The sequence below is a fragment of the Ornithorhynchus anatinus genome, chromosome 1, assembly GCF_004115215.2.
Source record: "Ornithorhynchus anatinus isolate Pmale09 chromosome 1, mOrnAna1.pri.v4, whole genome shotgun sequence".
Classification (NCBI taxonomy): domain Eukaryota; kingdom Metazoa; phylum Chordata; class Mammalia; order Monotremata; family Ornithorhynchidae; genus Ornithorhynchus; species Ornithorhynchus anatinus.
The window spans coordinates 176,296,151-176,314,394 of NC_041728.1; the positions used below are offsets into that span (position 1 = coordinate 176,296,151).

At 43.2% G+C, this 18,244-nt stretch overlaps 1 protein-coding gene across 1 annotated transcript in view; it reads left to right on the top strand.

Annotated features, from left to right (window-relative positions):
• Nucleotides 1-18,244, top strand: part of CNTNAP5 (contactin associated protein family member 5) — a 746,584-nt gene that overhangs the window by 599,981 nt on the left and 128,359 nt on the right. Inside the window, exons 14-16 of the mRNA XM_029075794.2 lie at nucleotides 39-195; nucleotides 14,439-14,566; nucleotides 14,732-14,902. Coding sequence (XP_028931627.1) covers nucleotides 39-195; nucleotides 14,439-14,566; nucleotides 14,732-14,902 — 456 coding nt within the window. The remainder of the gene's footprint in view (nucleotides 1-38; nucleotides 196-14,438; nucleotides 14,567-14,731; nucleotides 14,903-18,244) is intronic.

Sequence of the window (18,244 nt, forward strand, 5' to 3'; positions counted from 1 at the left end):
TTTCTCTCACAGTCTCTCTTACCTTGCTTGTCTTTCAGATGGAATGCCTTTCACTTGGTGGGTTGGTCGAGCGAACGAGAGACATCCTTATTGGGGTGGATCTCTCCCCGGAGTTCAGCAGTGCGCATGTGGTTTGGAAGAAAGTTGCCTGGACATTCAACACTTTTGCAATTGTGATGCTGACAAAGAAGAATGGTAAAGTGGCTTATTCATGGGCTGTTTAGATTTTGTTGTTGTAGTGGTCAAAATACCTTCCAAAGAGTGAAACATCTAGGGATCATTGTTCCTTGAGTGCCTTTTCCTTGACTTTGTCAATTGTCAGTCACTTGTCAGTTATTGAGCGATTTGATGTGTGCAGAGCACAGTTGGCAAAGTACAATATAAAGGACACATTCCCTGCTCACAACAAGCTAACAATCTGGTGGGGGCCGGGTACTCTGCAGATGGGAGAGGTGACATCTGTATTTAAAATTAGTCAGTAATTGGTCTTTACTGAGCTCTTATGTGTGCAGAACATGGCTCTAAGTGCTTGAAAGGGTATAATAGATTAGTAGACTCATCTGTGACCTCAAGGAGCTTACTGTCTTAATGGGGGAATCTTGTCTTATGTTGTCAAGTCATCTCCAACTCATTTCGATGCCATGGACACATCTCTTCCAGAATACCCCACCTCCATATGCAGTTGTTCAGGCAGCATATCCATACGGTTTTCTTGGTAAACATACGGAATTGCTTTACCATTATCTCCTTCCAGGCAGTAAGCTTGAGTCTCTGCCCTCGACTCTCTCCCATGCTGCTTGTGCCCAGCACAGGGAAGTTTTGACTTGTAGCAGATTGCCTTCCACTTGCTAGCCACTGCCCAAGCTAGGAATGGAATGGGTAAGGCCTCTGCTTGACTCTTCTCTCATAGCTGAGACTGGTAGAGTACTGGAAACTCTTCCGAGAGGGTAATGGGGGAGACGGACATCCAAATGTATTTCAGGTAGGGAAAATAACAGAGTCCAAGAATATGTACACAAGTACTGTGGGGAGAGTAGGGACAAGAGTTTTGGAATGGGCAAAAATTACAAAATCACAAAATTATAACTTTGATTCTTTCCTTACTATCCCCCTCACCAGTCAAGGAACACAACAGCTTCAGCCTTTTCTCCTTATACTGACCAAAATGGTAGATGGTATAAGCATTCCATCCCTATATTCTGCACATGTGAGCTTCAACCATTTTTAGAAAAGACTAAAAAATGGGAAAGCTTTGCTTTTCTTTCATTTCCGAATCATTTCCTTCTCTCTTGTGATTTTGCTTTCTTTCTCGAAGAGAGGAATCTACTGGTAGAAGGGAATTGATGTGGTAATCTCACAAGATCCAGATGAATTTAGACTAGGTTTCTGTTCTTTGGTGAGCAAATTAATTGCAGAAGATAAGTTAAGCTTAAAATCTCTCTGCTGTGTAAGGGTTGTCAGAATATCATGTTTAACCAGGTCAAATGAGGCTACAATTTACTGGCTAGAAGCATCTACCAGAATAATTGGATTAATTAAGTTACTCAAATGCTTGTGCTTGTACCTTCCCTGCATGTTCCATTAGGATTACTATAAATTATGTTGAAAAGAAAATGATTTTTCAAGTGTTAAAAATGGGCAGCATAGGCCATCTTCATCTGGGAACAATTAGTTGAATAATTGTTGAGCAAAGATTCTAAAGCAAGGAATTTGGACATGAGTTTGGTAATCCTGACATTTTGATGGAACAGAGCAAAACATCCATTTTAGTGTCCTACCCCACCCAAATGTTGAGCTTAGGAAACATCTCAATCTAAATGAGTGTTTGACTAGTTGTCATTCCGTTCTTCCATTGAACATCATTTGCAGTGGCTGAAGTGTAGTGAGGTCTAGCTGCAGAGGAAGCTCTTTTTTTTCCCCATTTTAATGACGGGGTTTATCGACCTCTAGGAAAGGATTCAATCTTGCTAGGAGTCACTCCAGAGATTCATAACACTCAATCAAGGAAAAAAAAAAAGAGACTGTTTAGGTCAAACTATAATCCTTTTTGGTGGAATTTAGATTCCTCTTACCATGTTTGAATTGCCTTTAATGGTTCTTCACAGGGCCCTATTTTTCACCACAAACCAAGCATTTTCTGAGGAAGAATAAGGATGTTTGTAGGATTATCACCTGATGCTTACTTCTTTTTCTGCTGGCCAATATAATACACCTATGACTAACTGCAAACCATTTCATTGGCTCGTTAGAAAATTTATTTATTTTCATCCATCTGTTTATGAAATTCAGATGATTCATTGATTTCCCAAGGGCAGAGATTAGGAAAGATTTGCATGATGATTTAGCGACACAGTCACTATATCCACAAGATTTTTCATCAGTATAAAAGCTGAAGTTACACCAATAGGGTAACATAAGGGAAGAAATGATATTTGATGAAAGCACCGCCCCACCATCTGTTGGGAAAAATTGAAATCGACTACCATGAGATTACCAGTTAGGCTATTTCAAACCTTCAGGAAAGTTCTAAAATGATCTGTGTGACTTTTTTTAATTAATCTATTGAAAAATGAAATATGTTCTTTACCTAGGTATAAAACCAGTTTTCCATGAAACTATAGGTAATAATATCTTGTTTTTGGCACAGCGCTTTTATTTCCAGAACGCTTTCTCACTATTGTCTCATATTTTCCCCTCACAACAAAACACGGCAAGGTAGTTAGAAAGGTGGGTATTGTTATCCTAATTTTGAAAATGAGGAAAAAGAGTTAAGAGAATTAGACTGTCTTGCCCACATCATGCAGCAGACAGGGGGTGGAGTTAGACTAGAACGCAGGTCCTCGGGCATCTAGTCCATTGTTCTCCAATACCTCACCTTGTCTTCCTATGCAATCATATCCTAATACTCTCCTGCTTCCCCTAACAGTAATTTGTTGTCATCTCTGTCTTCCAACCTAGATTCTTTGAGGGTAGAGGATCATGTCATCAAAACTTATTGTTTTGTTCTCTTCCAAGTGCTTAGTACAGTGCTCTGCACATAGTGAATGTTCAATAAATAATAATAATAATAATGTTAGTATTTGTTAAGCGCTTACTATGTGCAGAGCACTGTTCTAAGCACTGGGGTAGATACAGGGTAATCAGGTTGTACCACATGAGGCTCACGTCTTAATCCCCATTTTACAGATGAGGTCACTGAGGCACAGAGCAGTTAAGTGATTTACCCACAGTCACACAGCTGACAAGCGGCAGAGCCGGGATTCGAACCCATGACCTCTGACTCCCAAGCCCGTGCTCTTTCCACTGAGCCACACTGCTTCTAAATGCCACTAAAGGATCAAAGAATGAAATAGATAGTGTCATATAACTAAGTCAATATTAAACTTCATCCCCATTTTAAATAGGCTATCTCAAGCTTAGAAAAATCTGAGACATGGGTTTATGTTTGAAACGAAAGGAGAGCCGATTTAGGTTTCAATTTGATTTTGCATTTTTTTTAAAACAGTATAAGTCTTCTGAAGAATAGCTTTGCCATTATTAGCTATGCATGTTAATGGCCCCAGTTACCTTGGCAATTGGGTATTTGTTTCATTCCTCAAAATTTTCTTATGCTGTGAGTGTGTGGAGAGCAATTTACAACTCATGTTATAGGTAGGTAAACAAGGACTTATAGCACTTAAAAAAAAGAACAACAAACCCCCCCCACTAAGTTTCCAGATCCAGAAAATATATGGTTCCAGGAAGGTGAGGGCTGGGAATATGAAAACCATGGAGAAAGTTTATCCACTAAAACCATCCTTCCTTGAATGACCCTCAGGTTGGCACATAGTAAGCACTTAGCAAATACCAACGTTATTACTAAAGTGGTCCCATATATAAGCTGAAATTATCATCAAAGAGGGGGATCCTTTCCTCCTGATTCTCCTACACTTTAGCCTTCAGGACAAACCATCTCTGAAATGCATACATGAATTTAGGGAACATTTGAGATACATGATTGAGAAACTACTTTGGAGTTTGTGATTTAACCCCGCTAGACTGTAATGAGAGGGACCATTTCTAATTACTTTATTGTGCTGTCCCAAGCACATAAAGCAGTGCTCTGCGCACAGCATTTGATAAATATCAATCAATCAATAGAATTTATTGAGTGCTTATTGTGTGCAGAACACTGCTTTAAGTGCTTGGGAGAGTAATAACAATAATAATTATGGTATTTATTAAGCACTTACTCTGTCTCAAACACTATTCTAAGCACTGAGGTAGATACAAGATAATCAGGTTGTCCCATGTGGGGCTCACAGTCTTAATCCCCATTTTACAGATGAGGTAACTCAGGCACAGAGAAGTTAAGTGGCTTGCCCAAGGTCACACAGGAGACAAATGTTGGAGCCAGGATTAGAACCCACATCATCTGAATCCCAAATTCGTGCTCTTTCCACTAAGCCACGCTGCTTCTCTACAGCAGACATGGTTGCGTGGATTGATTGGTGGATTAATTGAGTCTTAAAATGGATTGTTTGCTTGATTCAGGATATGATATGGGAAGCAGCATGGCACAGTGGCAAGAGCATGGGCCTAAGAGTCAGAGATCATGGATTCTAATCCTGCCTCTGCCAATTGTCTGCTGTGTCACTTTGGACAAGTCACTTCACTTCTCTGTGCTTCAGTTACCTCATCTGTAAAATGGGGATTAAGACTGTGAGCCCCACGTGGGACAAACTGATGACCTTGTATCCCCCCCATGCTTAGCACAGTGTATGGTACATAGTAAGCACTTAACAAATGCCATCATTATGATCTGATTCCGGAAGGGTGGGTGCTTCTCGGAAATGAAGAGGATGCTGTGAGTCCAATGTGGGACAGAGACTGCGTCTGACCTTATTATCTTGTACCCCAGTGCTTAGTACAGTGCCTATAACATAGTAAGCACTTAGCAAATATCACAATTATCATTATCGGCCTGATGAATATACTACCATCTCCCCAGATCCCAAATCTCAGTTCCCATATCTACCTCTCCAGCCCTGATCTCCCTCCTTTTCTGCAGTCTTGCATTTCCTCCTGCCTTCAGGACATCTCTACTTAAATGTACTGCCAACACCTGAAACTTAATGTGTCTAAAACAGAACTCCTTATCTTCCCACCCAAACCCAGTCCTCAAGGTACTTATCCTTAACTTTAGATAATACCCCATCCTCTCTATCTCACAAGCCGTTAACCTTGGCAAACTGGATCCCATCTTGATTACAGTATCAGCCCTCTCGCTGACCTCCCTTCCCCCGCCTCTCCCCACTCCAGTCCACAGTTCACTCTGCTGCTCTGGTTATTTTTCTACAAAAACATTTAGGCCAAGTTTCCCCACTCCTCAAGAACCTCCAGTGTGCTGTCCCAGTCACCTCAAACAGAAACTCCGTGCCCCCTTCTACCTTACCTACCTGATTTCCTTCTACAGTCCATCCCACACACTTCACTACTCTAACACAAACCTACTCATTGTACTTTGATCTTGCCTATCTCGCTTCTGACTTCTCATCCTCGTCCTGCCTCTAGCCTAGAACACCCTCCCTCTTCGTAGTCAATAGATGATCACTCTCCTACCTTAAAAGCCTTATTAATAATAATAGTAATAATAATAATTATTGTATTTGTTAAATGCTTACTATGTGCCAAGCCCTGTTCTAAGCAATGGGGTAAATACAAGGTAATCAGATTGTCCCACATGGGGCTCACAGTCTTAATCTCTATTTTACAGATGAGGTACCTGAGGCACAGAAAAGAAAAGACATATTAATGTCAAACCCATGCTCTTTCCATGGAGCCATGCTACTTCTCTATTAATAGCACATCTCCTCCAAGAGGCCTTCCCCGACTAACCCCTCACTTCCTCTTCTCTCGCTCCCTTTTCCATCACCCTTTCATTTGGATTCCCTCCCATTTTTCTCCCCTCCCTTAGCCCCATAGTGTGGCTTAGTAGACGAAGCATGGACCTGGGACCCAGAAGGAGTGGGATTCTAATTTCGGCTCTGCCACGTGTGCCATGACCTTGGCCAAGTCACTTAACTTCTCTGTGCCTCAATTACCTCCTTTGTAAAATGGGGATTGGGTGTGAGCCCCATATGGGACAGAGACTATGTCCAACCTGATTAACTTGTATCTACCCCAGCACTTATAATGGGGCTTGGCACATAGTGCTTAACAAGTGCCATTATAATTATTTTTATTATAATGTATATATGCCTAATTCATTTATTTATATTAATGTCTGTCTCTCAGCTCATTGTGGTCAGGGAACTCTCCCAAGTATATTCCTCTAAGTGCTTAGTGTAGTGCTCTGCACAGAGTTAATGCTCAATAAATGCCCTTGATTGACTGATTTGTTTCACTCATTCAATTGCATTTCATTCAAATGTATTTATTGAGCACTTACTGGGTGCAGAGAATCATCGGATGCAACAAATGAATATCCTACTCTTTTGTACCTTTAGTAACACTAGGAATTTCCTTCTGATGAAAAGGAGCAAATTTAAAGCTAACTCGCACAATTTCAAAGCCAAGTGGAATAGATGGTTTGGGGGAGGAGGTCAAGGAGTGTGATAGCCTTTCTACAATCTAACTCATCTCCTGAAAACCCTATGAAGAAGTGCTAGTAACGCAGCAGATTGCTTTGAAGTGGGAGAAAGTGGTCAGTAGTGTATGATTTTACACTTTGGGTAGGCAGAAGAAAACTGACAAATCTCATTATCTCAGAAATAGAGCCAAGTTGTGAGGCCCTGAGTTTGATTGAATTGAACCTTTTATTTGGTGGTACAAAAAATAAATAAATAAAAAATCAATTTAAAAAAAAGTTACCCCTGGCTCGATTCAAAAATAGAGCACTTGACTGCATGTAATCTTCCATGAGGATACATCAGTCAATCAGTGGATTTATTGAGCACTTATTTTGAACAGCATACTGAACTAAGTCCCTGGGAGAGTACAATACAATAGATTGGGTAAATATGATCCCTGCCCTCAAGCAGCTTCCGTAAAAGACAAGGCCTTCAGCTGTTGCCTGCAGCTGTTGAAGTGGAATTAGTATGGTGCTGGAAATCTGTACTCCTGAGTTCTACAAATAGGGTGAGTTTCTTGTGGGCAGGGACTGCATCTACCACCTCTATGATGCTGTAATAATAATGATAATGTATTTTTTATATGCTTATTATGTGCCAGGCACTGTTCTAATCACAGGGGTAGATACAAGATAATCAGGTTAGACGCAGTCCCTGTCCCAGAGAAGCTGAGTGGCTTGTCCAAAGCCACACAGAAGACAAATGGCAGAGCCGGGATTAGAACCCATGACTTTCTGTCTCCCAGGCCGATGTTCCACTAGCCCACGCTGCTCCTCATGTATTCTCCCAAGTGCTCAGTACAGATCTCTGCACACAGAAAGCACTCACTACATACCTTTAAATACCTAATTGGTAGACTGACTGATGGAATGTCTGCTGGGCTGTCAGTCATGGGGATTTCTGAGCAGACAACCTCCTAGGGCATTTTACAATAGAAAGGTCCCATGGGAATCCTGAAAAATAACTGGCTGATGTGAGCAACAGAGACCCCAGCGGTTACTAAGGCAACTTCCTACTGGCATAAATCCGTTTCGTTCCAGCACTGACAATGGTCTGCAGACACTTCCACCGTAAACAGGTCTGCTCCCCTTAGGCACTTTGGCATTCACCCCTCTCTGAGCACCACAGCACTTATGCACAGGGCTCAGTGGACAGAGCACAGGCCTGGAAGTCAGTACATCATGGGCTCTAATCCTGGCTCTGACACTTGTCTTTTGGGTGATCTTGGGCAAGTAATTACCCTTCTCTGGGCCTCAGTTACCTTATCTGAAAAATGGACATTAAGACTGTGAGCCCACGAGGATCAGGGATTATGTCCAACCCAATTTTCTTGTATCCACCCCAGGGCTTAGTACAGTATCTGCCACATACAAAGTGCTTAAAAAAAACCCCAATTATTATTATTATTGTTCTACTCATTATTGTATTCATTTATAATTCATTTTAATGTCAGTCTTCCCCTCCAGACTGCAAACTCCTTGTGGGCAAGGATCATGTCTAACCTACTCTCCCAATCATGTCTAACGTACTCTCCCAATCAGTACAGCCCTCTAAACATAGTAAGCACTCAACAAATACCATTAATGATTGATTGCCAGCAAGGAAAAATCTTTGCATCCCTGCTCATCTACTTAATTCTTACAACAACTGCCCCAAAGTGAACCTGATCTTCTAGACAAGAGGGCCGAAGTGGCTCTGTGCTCATCACTTGCCCTCCAATCCATTTTTCTAACTGTAAGTTCTCTCTTCTCAGTCTCATCTGTCATTTTTGTGCCAATGAGATGCAAAGGTTAGGCTAGGGAGAGACCCTTCTTTTTCCTCTCATTGCATTATTCTGACCTGCTGATGATTGCCTCACTGTTTTGCGTTTTTTGCCCATTTTTCCTTCTCCCTTGTTTTTCCTTACATCCTACCTTTCCAACCTGTTTTTCCTTTATCGATCTCATCTTTCCTGCATTCTTCTCCTCCTCTAGTGTACGTGCCTTGTGTTACATCTAGCTCAGGGTTATTTAACTTTCTGTTGATGAAGAAACCTGAAACAGAAGTGGGTCAGCCTCCATGGATCTGAGTCTTTAAGCACCTACACCATTTATAGAAATCAAGAAATCAATTATATTCATTGAGCCTTTATTGTGTGCAGGACACTGTACTAAGCACTTATAGCAGAAGGCAGCAAGTCTTTTAAAACATTTGGTAAACACTTACCCCAGCTCTCTGCTGCCCTAAGTCACCATTATTTCTATGGAACTTATGTATATATCTGTAATTCATTTGGGGGTCTACAGTTTATGTAAGGGGTAGAATGGGTATAAGGGTTGTACCCTTTATCAGTTGATGAAACCCTACTAATTCCCCTATATGTAATTTATTTTCATATATGTCTCCCACTGTATCAATCAATCATATTTATTGAGCACTTACTAAGTGCAGAGTACAGTATTAAGGGTTTGGGAGAGTACAATGCAATAGAAATAGCAGACATTCCCTGCCCACAACAAGCTTACAGTCTACAACGGGAGACAGACATTAATATAAATAAATTAATACTTTATATTATATAATTTAAAGATATTTTCATTCATTCATTCATTCATCATTCAGTTGTTTTTACTGAGAGTTTACTGTGTGCAGAGCATTGTAATAAGTGCTTGGAAAGTACAATTCAACAACCAACAGAGACAATCCCTACCCAACAGTGGGTACCCTACCCCACAGTCTAGAAGAGGGAGACAGACAACAAGAAAAGACAAGTAGACACGCATTAATAGCATCAACATAGATATATAGAATTTTATTTATATATATATATATATATGCATCATTAATAAAATGAATAGAATAATAAATATGTACAAATATACACACATGCTGTGGAGTGGGGAGTGGGTAGAGCAGAGGGAGGGGGTAGGGTCATTGGGAGGGTCGAGGAGCAGAGAAAAGGGGGGCTCAGTCTGGGAAGGCTTCCTGGAGGAGGTGAGCTTTCAGTGGGGCTTTGAAGAGGGGAAGAGAGCTAGTTTGGCAGATGTGAGGAGGGAGGGTATTCCAGGCCAGGGGTAGGACGTGGGGCAGGGGTTGAAGGTGGGACAGGTGAGAACGAGGCAAAGTGAGGAGGTTAGCAGCAGAGTGTGTGGGCTGGGCAGTGGAAGGAGTGAAGGGAGGTGAGGTAGGAAGGGCCAAGGTGATGAAGAGCTTTGAATACAATAATGAGGAGTTTTTGCTTCATATAGTGGTTGATAGGCAACCACTGGAGATTTTTGAGGAAGGGTGTGACATGCCCAGAGCCTTTCTGTAGGAAGATAATTTGAGCATCAGGGTGAAGTATATTGAAGAGAGACAGGAAGTTGGGAGATCAGAAAGGATGCTGAGATGGAAAGGAAAGGGTGGATCTTGGCGATGTTGTGAAGGTGAGACCGGCAGGTTTTGGTGACTGATTGGTTCTGTGGGTTGATGTAGATAAGAGGAGAACCAGGAGATGATGGAGTTGTGAAACCAAGTTTGGATAATGTGCTGAGGAGAAGGGGATAATAATGTTGGTATTTGTTAAGCGCTTATTAAGTGCCAAGCACTGTTCTAAGCACTGGGGTAGATACACGGTAATCAGGTTGCCCCACTTGGGGCTCACAGTCTTCATCCCCATTTTACAGATGAGGTAACTGAGGCACCGAGAAGTCAAATAACTTGCCCAAAGTCACCCAGGTGACAGGTGGCGGAGCCGGGAATAGAACCCATGACCTCTGACTCCTAAGACCATGCTCCTTCCACTGAGCCACATGTCAAAGGCAGCTGAGAATCGAGGAGGATTAGGTTAGAGTAAGAGCCATTGGTGGAAGGAGGTCATTGGTGACTTTTGAGAGGACAGTTTCGGTAGAGTGGAGGGGTTGGAAGCCAGATTAGAGGGGTCCAGGAGGGAGTGGAGTTAAGGAATTTGAGGCAGCAAGTGTAGACGACTCACTCTAGGAGATGGGAAAGGAAGGTTAGGAGGGAGTTGGGGTGATAACTGGATGGGGCAATGGGGTCAAGAGTGTTTTTAGAATGGGGGAGATGTGGGGATGTTTGAAGGCAGAGGGAAGAAGCCGTTGGAGAGTGAGTGGTTAAAGATGGAAGTTAAGGAGGGGAGGAGGGAAGGGGTGAGAGTTTTTCTTAAGATGAGAGGGAATGGAGTCTGAAGCACAGGTGGAGCGGGTGGCACTTGCGAGGAGGAAGAGCGAGGGGAATGGATAAGGGGGAGTGGTGACTTTGGGGACCTCAGACCTAATGGTTTTAATTTTCCTCATGAGGTAGGTGGCCAGATCAGTGGGGGTGAGGGTTGGAAGTGGGGGAGGAACTGGGGACCTGAGGAGGGAGTTAAATGTCCAGAAGAGTTAATGGGGATGATGAGCTTGGGTGTCAATAAGGGAAGAAAAAAGTTTTGCCTGGCAGAGGACAGGGCAGAGTTAATAAAATGATGGTATTTGTTAAGTGCTTACTATGTGCCAGGCACTGTTCTAAGTCCTGGGGTAGAAGCAAAGTATTCAGGTTGTCCCACGTGGGGCTCACGGTCCTCACTCCCATTTTACAGATGAGGTAACTGAGACACAGAGAAGTGAAGTGACTTGCCCAAGTCACACAGCTGATAAGTGACGGAGCCAGGATTAGAACCCATGACCTCTGAATCCCAAGCCTGTGCTCTTTCCACTAAGCCACGCTGCTTCAAGGATAAATTTAAAGTGAACAAGGTTGGCCTGGTGTTTAAACTTCTGCCAGCAGCATTCAGCAGCTTGAGCATAAGAACAAAGTGGGTGGACACTGGAGGTGATCCAGGGCTGTGGGTTAGTGGTGCGAGAGCGAGGAAGGGATATGGGAGCAAATGAGTTGAGTTGAGTAGAGAGGGTGGAGTTGTGTCCCCTTTCATTCATTCATTTAGTCAAATTTACTGAGTGTGTGGGCCATGATGTTGTAGTAGAGTAGTGAAGTGAGGTAGGAGGGGGCAAGCTGATTGACTGTCTTAAAGCCAAAGATAAGGAGTTTCTCTTTGATGTGGAGGTGGATAGGCGACCACTGGAGATTCTTGAGGAGTGGGGAAAAACGGCCCATACATTTTTGTAAAAAAAAAAAATGATCCTGATAGCAGAGTGAAGAATGGACTGAATTAGGGAGAGACACAAGGCAGGGAGGTCAGCAAGGAAGCTGATAGAGTAATCCAGGCGGGATAGGATAAGTGATTGTAGTGATGTGGTAGCAATTTGGATGGAGGGGAAAGGGATAATTTTAGTGATGTTGTAAAGGTGGAACCAGCAGGATTTAGTGATGGATTGAATATGTGGGTTGAATGAGAGAGAGGAGTCAAGGTTAATGTCAAGGTTATAGGCTCTTGAGACAGGAAGGAAGATGGTGCCATCTACAGGGATATTGTCAAGGGGAGGGCAAGGTTTGGGTGGGAAGATAAGAAATTTTGTTTAAAATGTATTAAGTTTAAGGTGATGGGAGGACAGCCAAGTAGAGATGTCTTGAAGGCAGGAGGATATGCCACACTGCATAGAGGGAGAGAGATAAGGGCTGGAGATGTAGATGTGGGTATCATCCTTTTTAGAGGTGGCAATAATAATAATAATAATAATAATGTTGGTATTTGTTAAGTGCCTACTATGTGCAGAGCACTGTTCTAAACGCTAGGGTAGATACAGGGTGATCAGGTTGTCCCACGTGGGGCTCACAGTTTTATTCCCCATTTTACAGATGAGGTAACTGAGGCACAGAGAAGTCAAGTGACTTGCCCACAGTCACACAGCTAACAAGTGGCAGAGCTGGGATAGTTTGGTTCAGTGCTTGGCACATAGTAAGTGCTTAACAAACACCATCATTATTATTAGTAGTAGTATTTGAAGCCATGGAAATGAATGAGTTCTTCAAGGGAAGGGTGCAGATGGAGAATAGCAGAGGACCCAGAACTGAACTTTGAGGGACCCCCACACTGAGTGGGTGGGAGGGAGAGGAGGAGGGGGGTGGGAGGAAGAGGAGGAGCCTTTGAAAGAGATGGGGATTGAGCATCCAGAAAGATAGGAGGAGAACTAGGAGAGGAGAATGTCAGTGAAGCCAAGGTTAGAAGGTTACCTCTCCTCCCTTCTCTCTTTCTACCGCCCACCCCGCACGCTCCGCTCCTCTGCCGCCCACCTCCTCACCGTCCCTCGGTCTCGCCTATCCCGCCGTCGACCCCTGGGTCACGTCCTCCCGCGGTCCTGGAACGCCCTCCCTCCTCACCTCCGCCAAACTGATTCTCTTTCCCTCTTCAAAACCCTACTTAAAAATCACCTCCTCCAAGAGGCATTCCCAGACTGAGCTCCTCTTCCCCCTCTACTCCCTCTGCTATCCCCCCTTTACCTCTCCGCAGCTAAAGCCTCATTTTCCCCTTTTCCCTCTGCTCCTCCACCTCTCCCTTCCCATCCCCACAGCACTGTACTCGTCCGCTCAACTGTATATATTTTCGTTACCCTATTTATTTTGTTAATGAATTGTACATCGCCTTGATTCTATTTAGTTGCCATTGTTTTTACGAGATGTTCTTCCCCTTGACGCTGTTTATTGCCATTGTTCTTGTCTGTCCGTCTCCCCCGATTAGACTGTAAGCCCGTCAAACGGCAGGGACTGTCTCTATCTGTTGCCGTCTTGTTCATCCCAAGCGCTTAGTACAGTGCTCTGCACATAGTAAGCGCTCAATAAATACTATTGAATGAATGAATGAAAGGGATGGTTGACAGTACTGAAGACAGCTGAGGTCAAAGAGGATTAGGATGGAGTAGAGGCCAAGAGAATCATTGGTGACCTTTGAGAGGGTGGTTTCTGTGAAGTGAAGGGGACAGAAGCCAAGCTGGAGGTCATCAAGGAGAGACTTTCCAATCCTCCCTAACCTTCTTCACCCCCAACCTCAAACACAAACACACACATACACACTTACTTGGGGAACGCTTCTTATAGGAGATATTTTAATAAGTCTTTGAAAGTGGGAAGAGTGGTGGTCTGTCATAAACGTATGAAGATGGATTTTTAGTGCAATGGGAAGATGTGGGCAAAGGGTCGATGGAAAAATAAATAAGATCAAAACCTATCCAAAGGTGTGCTGAATCCTCTAAGCTTCTACCGCCAGTCGAGGCAGTGTGGCTTAGAAGAAAGAGCCTGGATTTGGGAGTCAGAGGATGTGGATTCTAATCCCAGCTTCACTGCTTGTCCACTCTGAAACCTTGGGCAAATCACTTAACGTCTCTGTGACTCAGTTACCTCATCTGGAAAATGAGGATTAAGACCGTGAGTCCCACATGGGACAACCCAATTACCTTCTATCAACCCCAGCACTTAGAACAGTGCTTGGCATATAGTAAGTGCTTAACAAATACCATAATTACTATTATTTCAGAATCAACTCCGGGATGTTGACGGAAATCAAACGAGCAATTGTATTTGCTGAACACGTTCCGTGTGCAGAGTCCATACTGAGTGCTTCAGAAAGTAGAGTTGGTAAACATGATCCTGACCACAGGGATTTTACAATCTAGTAGAGTTTACAGTTAATCTTTTAGAGGGCATTTTTTGTTTGTTTTGGTGGTGGGACTGTACTATGTTCTACCTTATCATTGTTAATTGTGAGATCTTGATGGGTAATTTCTTTGTTCCTGGAAATGGGCCTGAATTTCCATCATTATAGCTCTTATGCCATTTGTAAATAAATCACTTGCCAAAGAAAGAACAGAACTTAGGAGTGAAAGGTCTCCATCAACATGTCCCAAATTATTTGTGCATGTTGTCCTCAAAAATTATGAAATGAAAGAAGTGTGTATTGTGTTTTCTGTATTGCAGGGCAAATGATACTGGCCTCCTTTCCTTCAAAGACCATTTGCCTGTCACTCAGATAGTTATCACTGATACGAATAGATCCAACTCAGAAGCTGCTTGGAGAATTGGTCCCCTGCGTTGCTATGGAGACAGTGAGTACTGAAAGTGGCTTTCTTGTTCAAGTGGCGTACATCCAGGATGCTTGTTCTCCATCCCCGTTCCCGTTTCCCAGTTGCCATCCCATCATAGACTCTTCCAACATGTGAACAATCCCTTCCCTGTCAATTAATTACAGTTAAGGATGTTCTTGTTCGCAGGACATTATTGGAATGCTGCCTCTTTTAACACAGAAGCCTCGTATCTTCATTTCCCCACCTTCCATGCGGAATTCAGTGCTGATATTTCCTTCTTCTTCAAAACAACGGCCCTGTCTGGCATCCTCTTGGAAAGCCTAGGAATTAAAGACTTCATTCGACTTGAGATAAGCAGTAAGTGGTAGTAATGGTGAATTCCCCCAAATTCAGTCCCTCTAGCTGAAATCAGAAGGAAAAAAAAAAATCCTTATTCAGCACCTCTTTTGCTTGTGACACTGGAATAATAATCATAAAAATAATTACAATAACAATTATGCTAATTATGGTATTTTTTAAGTGCTTACTATATGCAAGGGCTGGAGTAGATGCAAGATAATCAGATTGAACACAGTCCCTGACCTGAATGGCAATCACAGTCTAAGTAAGAGGGAGAACAGGTATAGCTACCCCATTTTACAGATGAGGATACTGAGGCACAGAGAAAGTGAGTGACTTGGCCACACAACAGTTAAGTGTTGGAGCTGGAATTAGAACTAGGTCCTGACTCCTGGGGAAGGGATTTGAGCTTCTTGGTCCCCCAGAGGCTGAAAGAGTGAGAGGAAAAGGAGACTTGGGTATACCCTCACTATATACCCTCTGCCCTCAAGATCACTAAAGTGCCTAATGTAATAATCAGTATATTAGGGAAGTGGATCATTTTTTCAAAAAATCCCAAAGCTGGAGGCAGGAACATAGCCTGTCCCAGACAAGGGCCCCAGCAGGTGACTCGAATGAAATTTTTAGTTTTCCTAGCCATCTACTACAATTTTTAGTAAACCATTCTGCTATAAATAAATCATATTAACGGAGCACTTACTGTGTGCAGAGCATAGTACCAGTCTCTTGGGAGAATGCATTATAACAAAATATAAGACACATTCCCTGCTCACAACGAGTTTGCAGTCTAGAGGGGGAGATATCACAATGACAGTGATATCAATAACTACAACAGTAATACTAATATTATGAACAATCACATTCACTAAATGTTTAATACTGGCTTTCTGTGGTAAATATCATCAGATAAGAGAAAGTTCAAATCACACACGGGATTCAAAGTCTAAGAGGGAGGGAGAACGGGCATCATATTCCCATTTTACAAATGAGAAGACTGACATCCAGAGAGGCTAAGTGACTTGCCCATGGTCACCTAACAAGGTAAGTGGTAGAACTGTGATTAGAACCCTGTGTCACTGGGCATTAAGATCTGTATTTGGGAATCCAACTTTCACCCTCAGACTGAGCTGGAGTTAAACAGACCACCCATGCCTAAGAGTGAAGCAGAATGGCATAGTGGGTAGAACACGGGCCTGAGAGTCAGAAGTTCATGGATTCTAGTCCCAGCTCTGTCATTGTCTCCTGTATAACCTTGGGCAAGTCACTTCACTTCTCTGGGCCTCAGCTACTCCATCTGTAAAATGGGGATTAAGTCTGTGAGCCCCACATGGGTCAGGGACTGTGTCCACCCCGATTCTGCATGTTATCCATCCCAGAGCTCAGTACAGTGCCTAGCACATAGTAAGCACTTAACAAATACCACGATTATTATATTAATTTCTTATATTCTAACACTACAAAAACAGGGATTTACACAGAAGGACAAGGTCACTAATATTCAACACATTGACTCATTGATGTCACATTTATCAAGAAGGTACTAGGATTCTACAGGCACAAACCCCAACTCTAATACATAGAACATTAGAAGCATTCATTCAATAGTATTTACTGAGCACTTACTATGTGCAGAGCACTGTACTAAGCACTTGGAATGTACAAATCGGCAACAGATAGAGACAGTTCCTGCCCATTGATGGGTTTACAGTCTAATCGGAGTAGCATGGTCTAGTGGATAGAGCACGGGCCAGGGAGTCATAAATTCATTCATTCATTCATTCAATAGTATTTATTGAGCGCTTACTATGTGCAGAGCACTGTACTAAGCACTTGGAATGTACAAATCGGTAAAAGATACAGTTCCTGCCCTTTGACAGGCTTACAGTCTAATCTGGGGAGACAGACAAAAACAATAGCAATAAATAGAATCAAGGGGATGAACATCTCATTAACAAAATAAATAGGGTAATGAAAATATATACAGTTGAGCGGACGAGCACAGTGCTGAGGGGAGGGGAAGGGAGGGGAGAGGAGCAGAGGGAAAGGGGGGAAAAGAGGGCTTAGCTGAGGGGAGGTGAAGAGGGGGTAGAGGGGGAGCAGAAGGAGCAGAGGGAAAAGGGGAAGCTCAGTCTGGGAAGGTCTCTTGGAGGAGGTGAGCTCTCAGTAGGGTTTTGAAGAGGGGAAGAGAATTAGTTTGGCGGAGGTGAGGAGAGAGAGCGTTCCAGGACCACAGGAGGATGTGGCCCAGGGGTTGACGGCGGGATAGGCGAGTACGAGGGAAGGTGAGGAGGTGGGCAACAGAGGAGCGGTGCATGCGGGGTGGGCAGTAGAAAGAAGGGAGGAGAGGGAGGAGGGGGCAAGGGGATGAAAGGCCTTGAAGCCTAGAATGAGAAGTTTCTTTTTTGTGTGGAGGTTGATAGGCAACCACTGGAGGTTTTTAAGAAGGGGAGTGACATGCCCAGAGCGTTTCTGCAGGAAGACGAGGCAGGCAGCGGATAATTCTAATCTCGGCTCTGCCACTTGTCTGCTGTGTGACCTTGTGCAAGTTGCTTCACTTCTCTGGGCCTCAGTTACTGCATCTGTAAAATGAGGATTAAGACCGTAGCCCCATGTGGAACAGAGACTGTGTCCAACCTGATTAGCTTCTATTCCAGTGCTGCTTCCCAACCCCAATGTCAGGAATTATTTACAAGCAGCTAGTTCTACATTCTTTTCAGAATTAATTTTTTGGAATGGATGCTTGAAAAGTTAATTTTAGGGTTTACGTTAACATCATTAAGAGAAGCGGTGTGTCTTAGTGGATAGAGATGGGCCTGGAAGTCAGAAGGTTATGGGTTCTAATCCCTGCTCTTCCATATGTCTGCTGTGAGACCTTGGGCAAGTCATTTCATTTCTCTGGACCTCTGTTACCTCATCTTTAAAATGGGGAATAAGAGAGTGAGTCCCATGTGTGTCCAACCTAACTGCAATCTACCCCAGTATTTAGAAGAGTGCTTGGCACATAGTAAGCACTTTACAAGTACCATAATCATTATTGTTATTTTCAGGACAAGCAGCATGGTGTAGTGGATAGAGTAAGAGCACGGGAGTCAGAAGGTCATGGGTTAATGTTGGTATTTATTAATGTTGGTATTTATTAAGCGCTTACTATGTGCAGAGCACTGTTCTAAGCGCTGGGGTATACAAGGAGTTAGGTTGTCCCACATGAGGCTCACAGGCTTCATCCCCATTTTCCAGATGAGGTAACTGAGGCACAGAGAAGTTAAGTGACTTGCCCACAGTCACACAGCTGACAAGTGGCAGAGCGGGGATTCAAACCCATGGCCTCCGACTCCCAATCCTGTGCTCTTTCCACTGAGC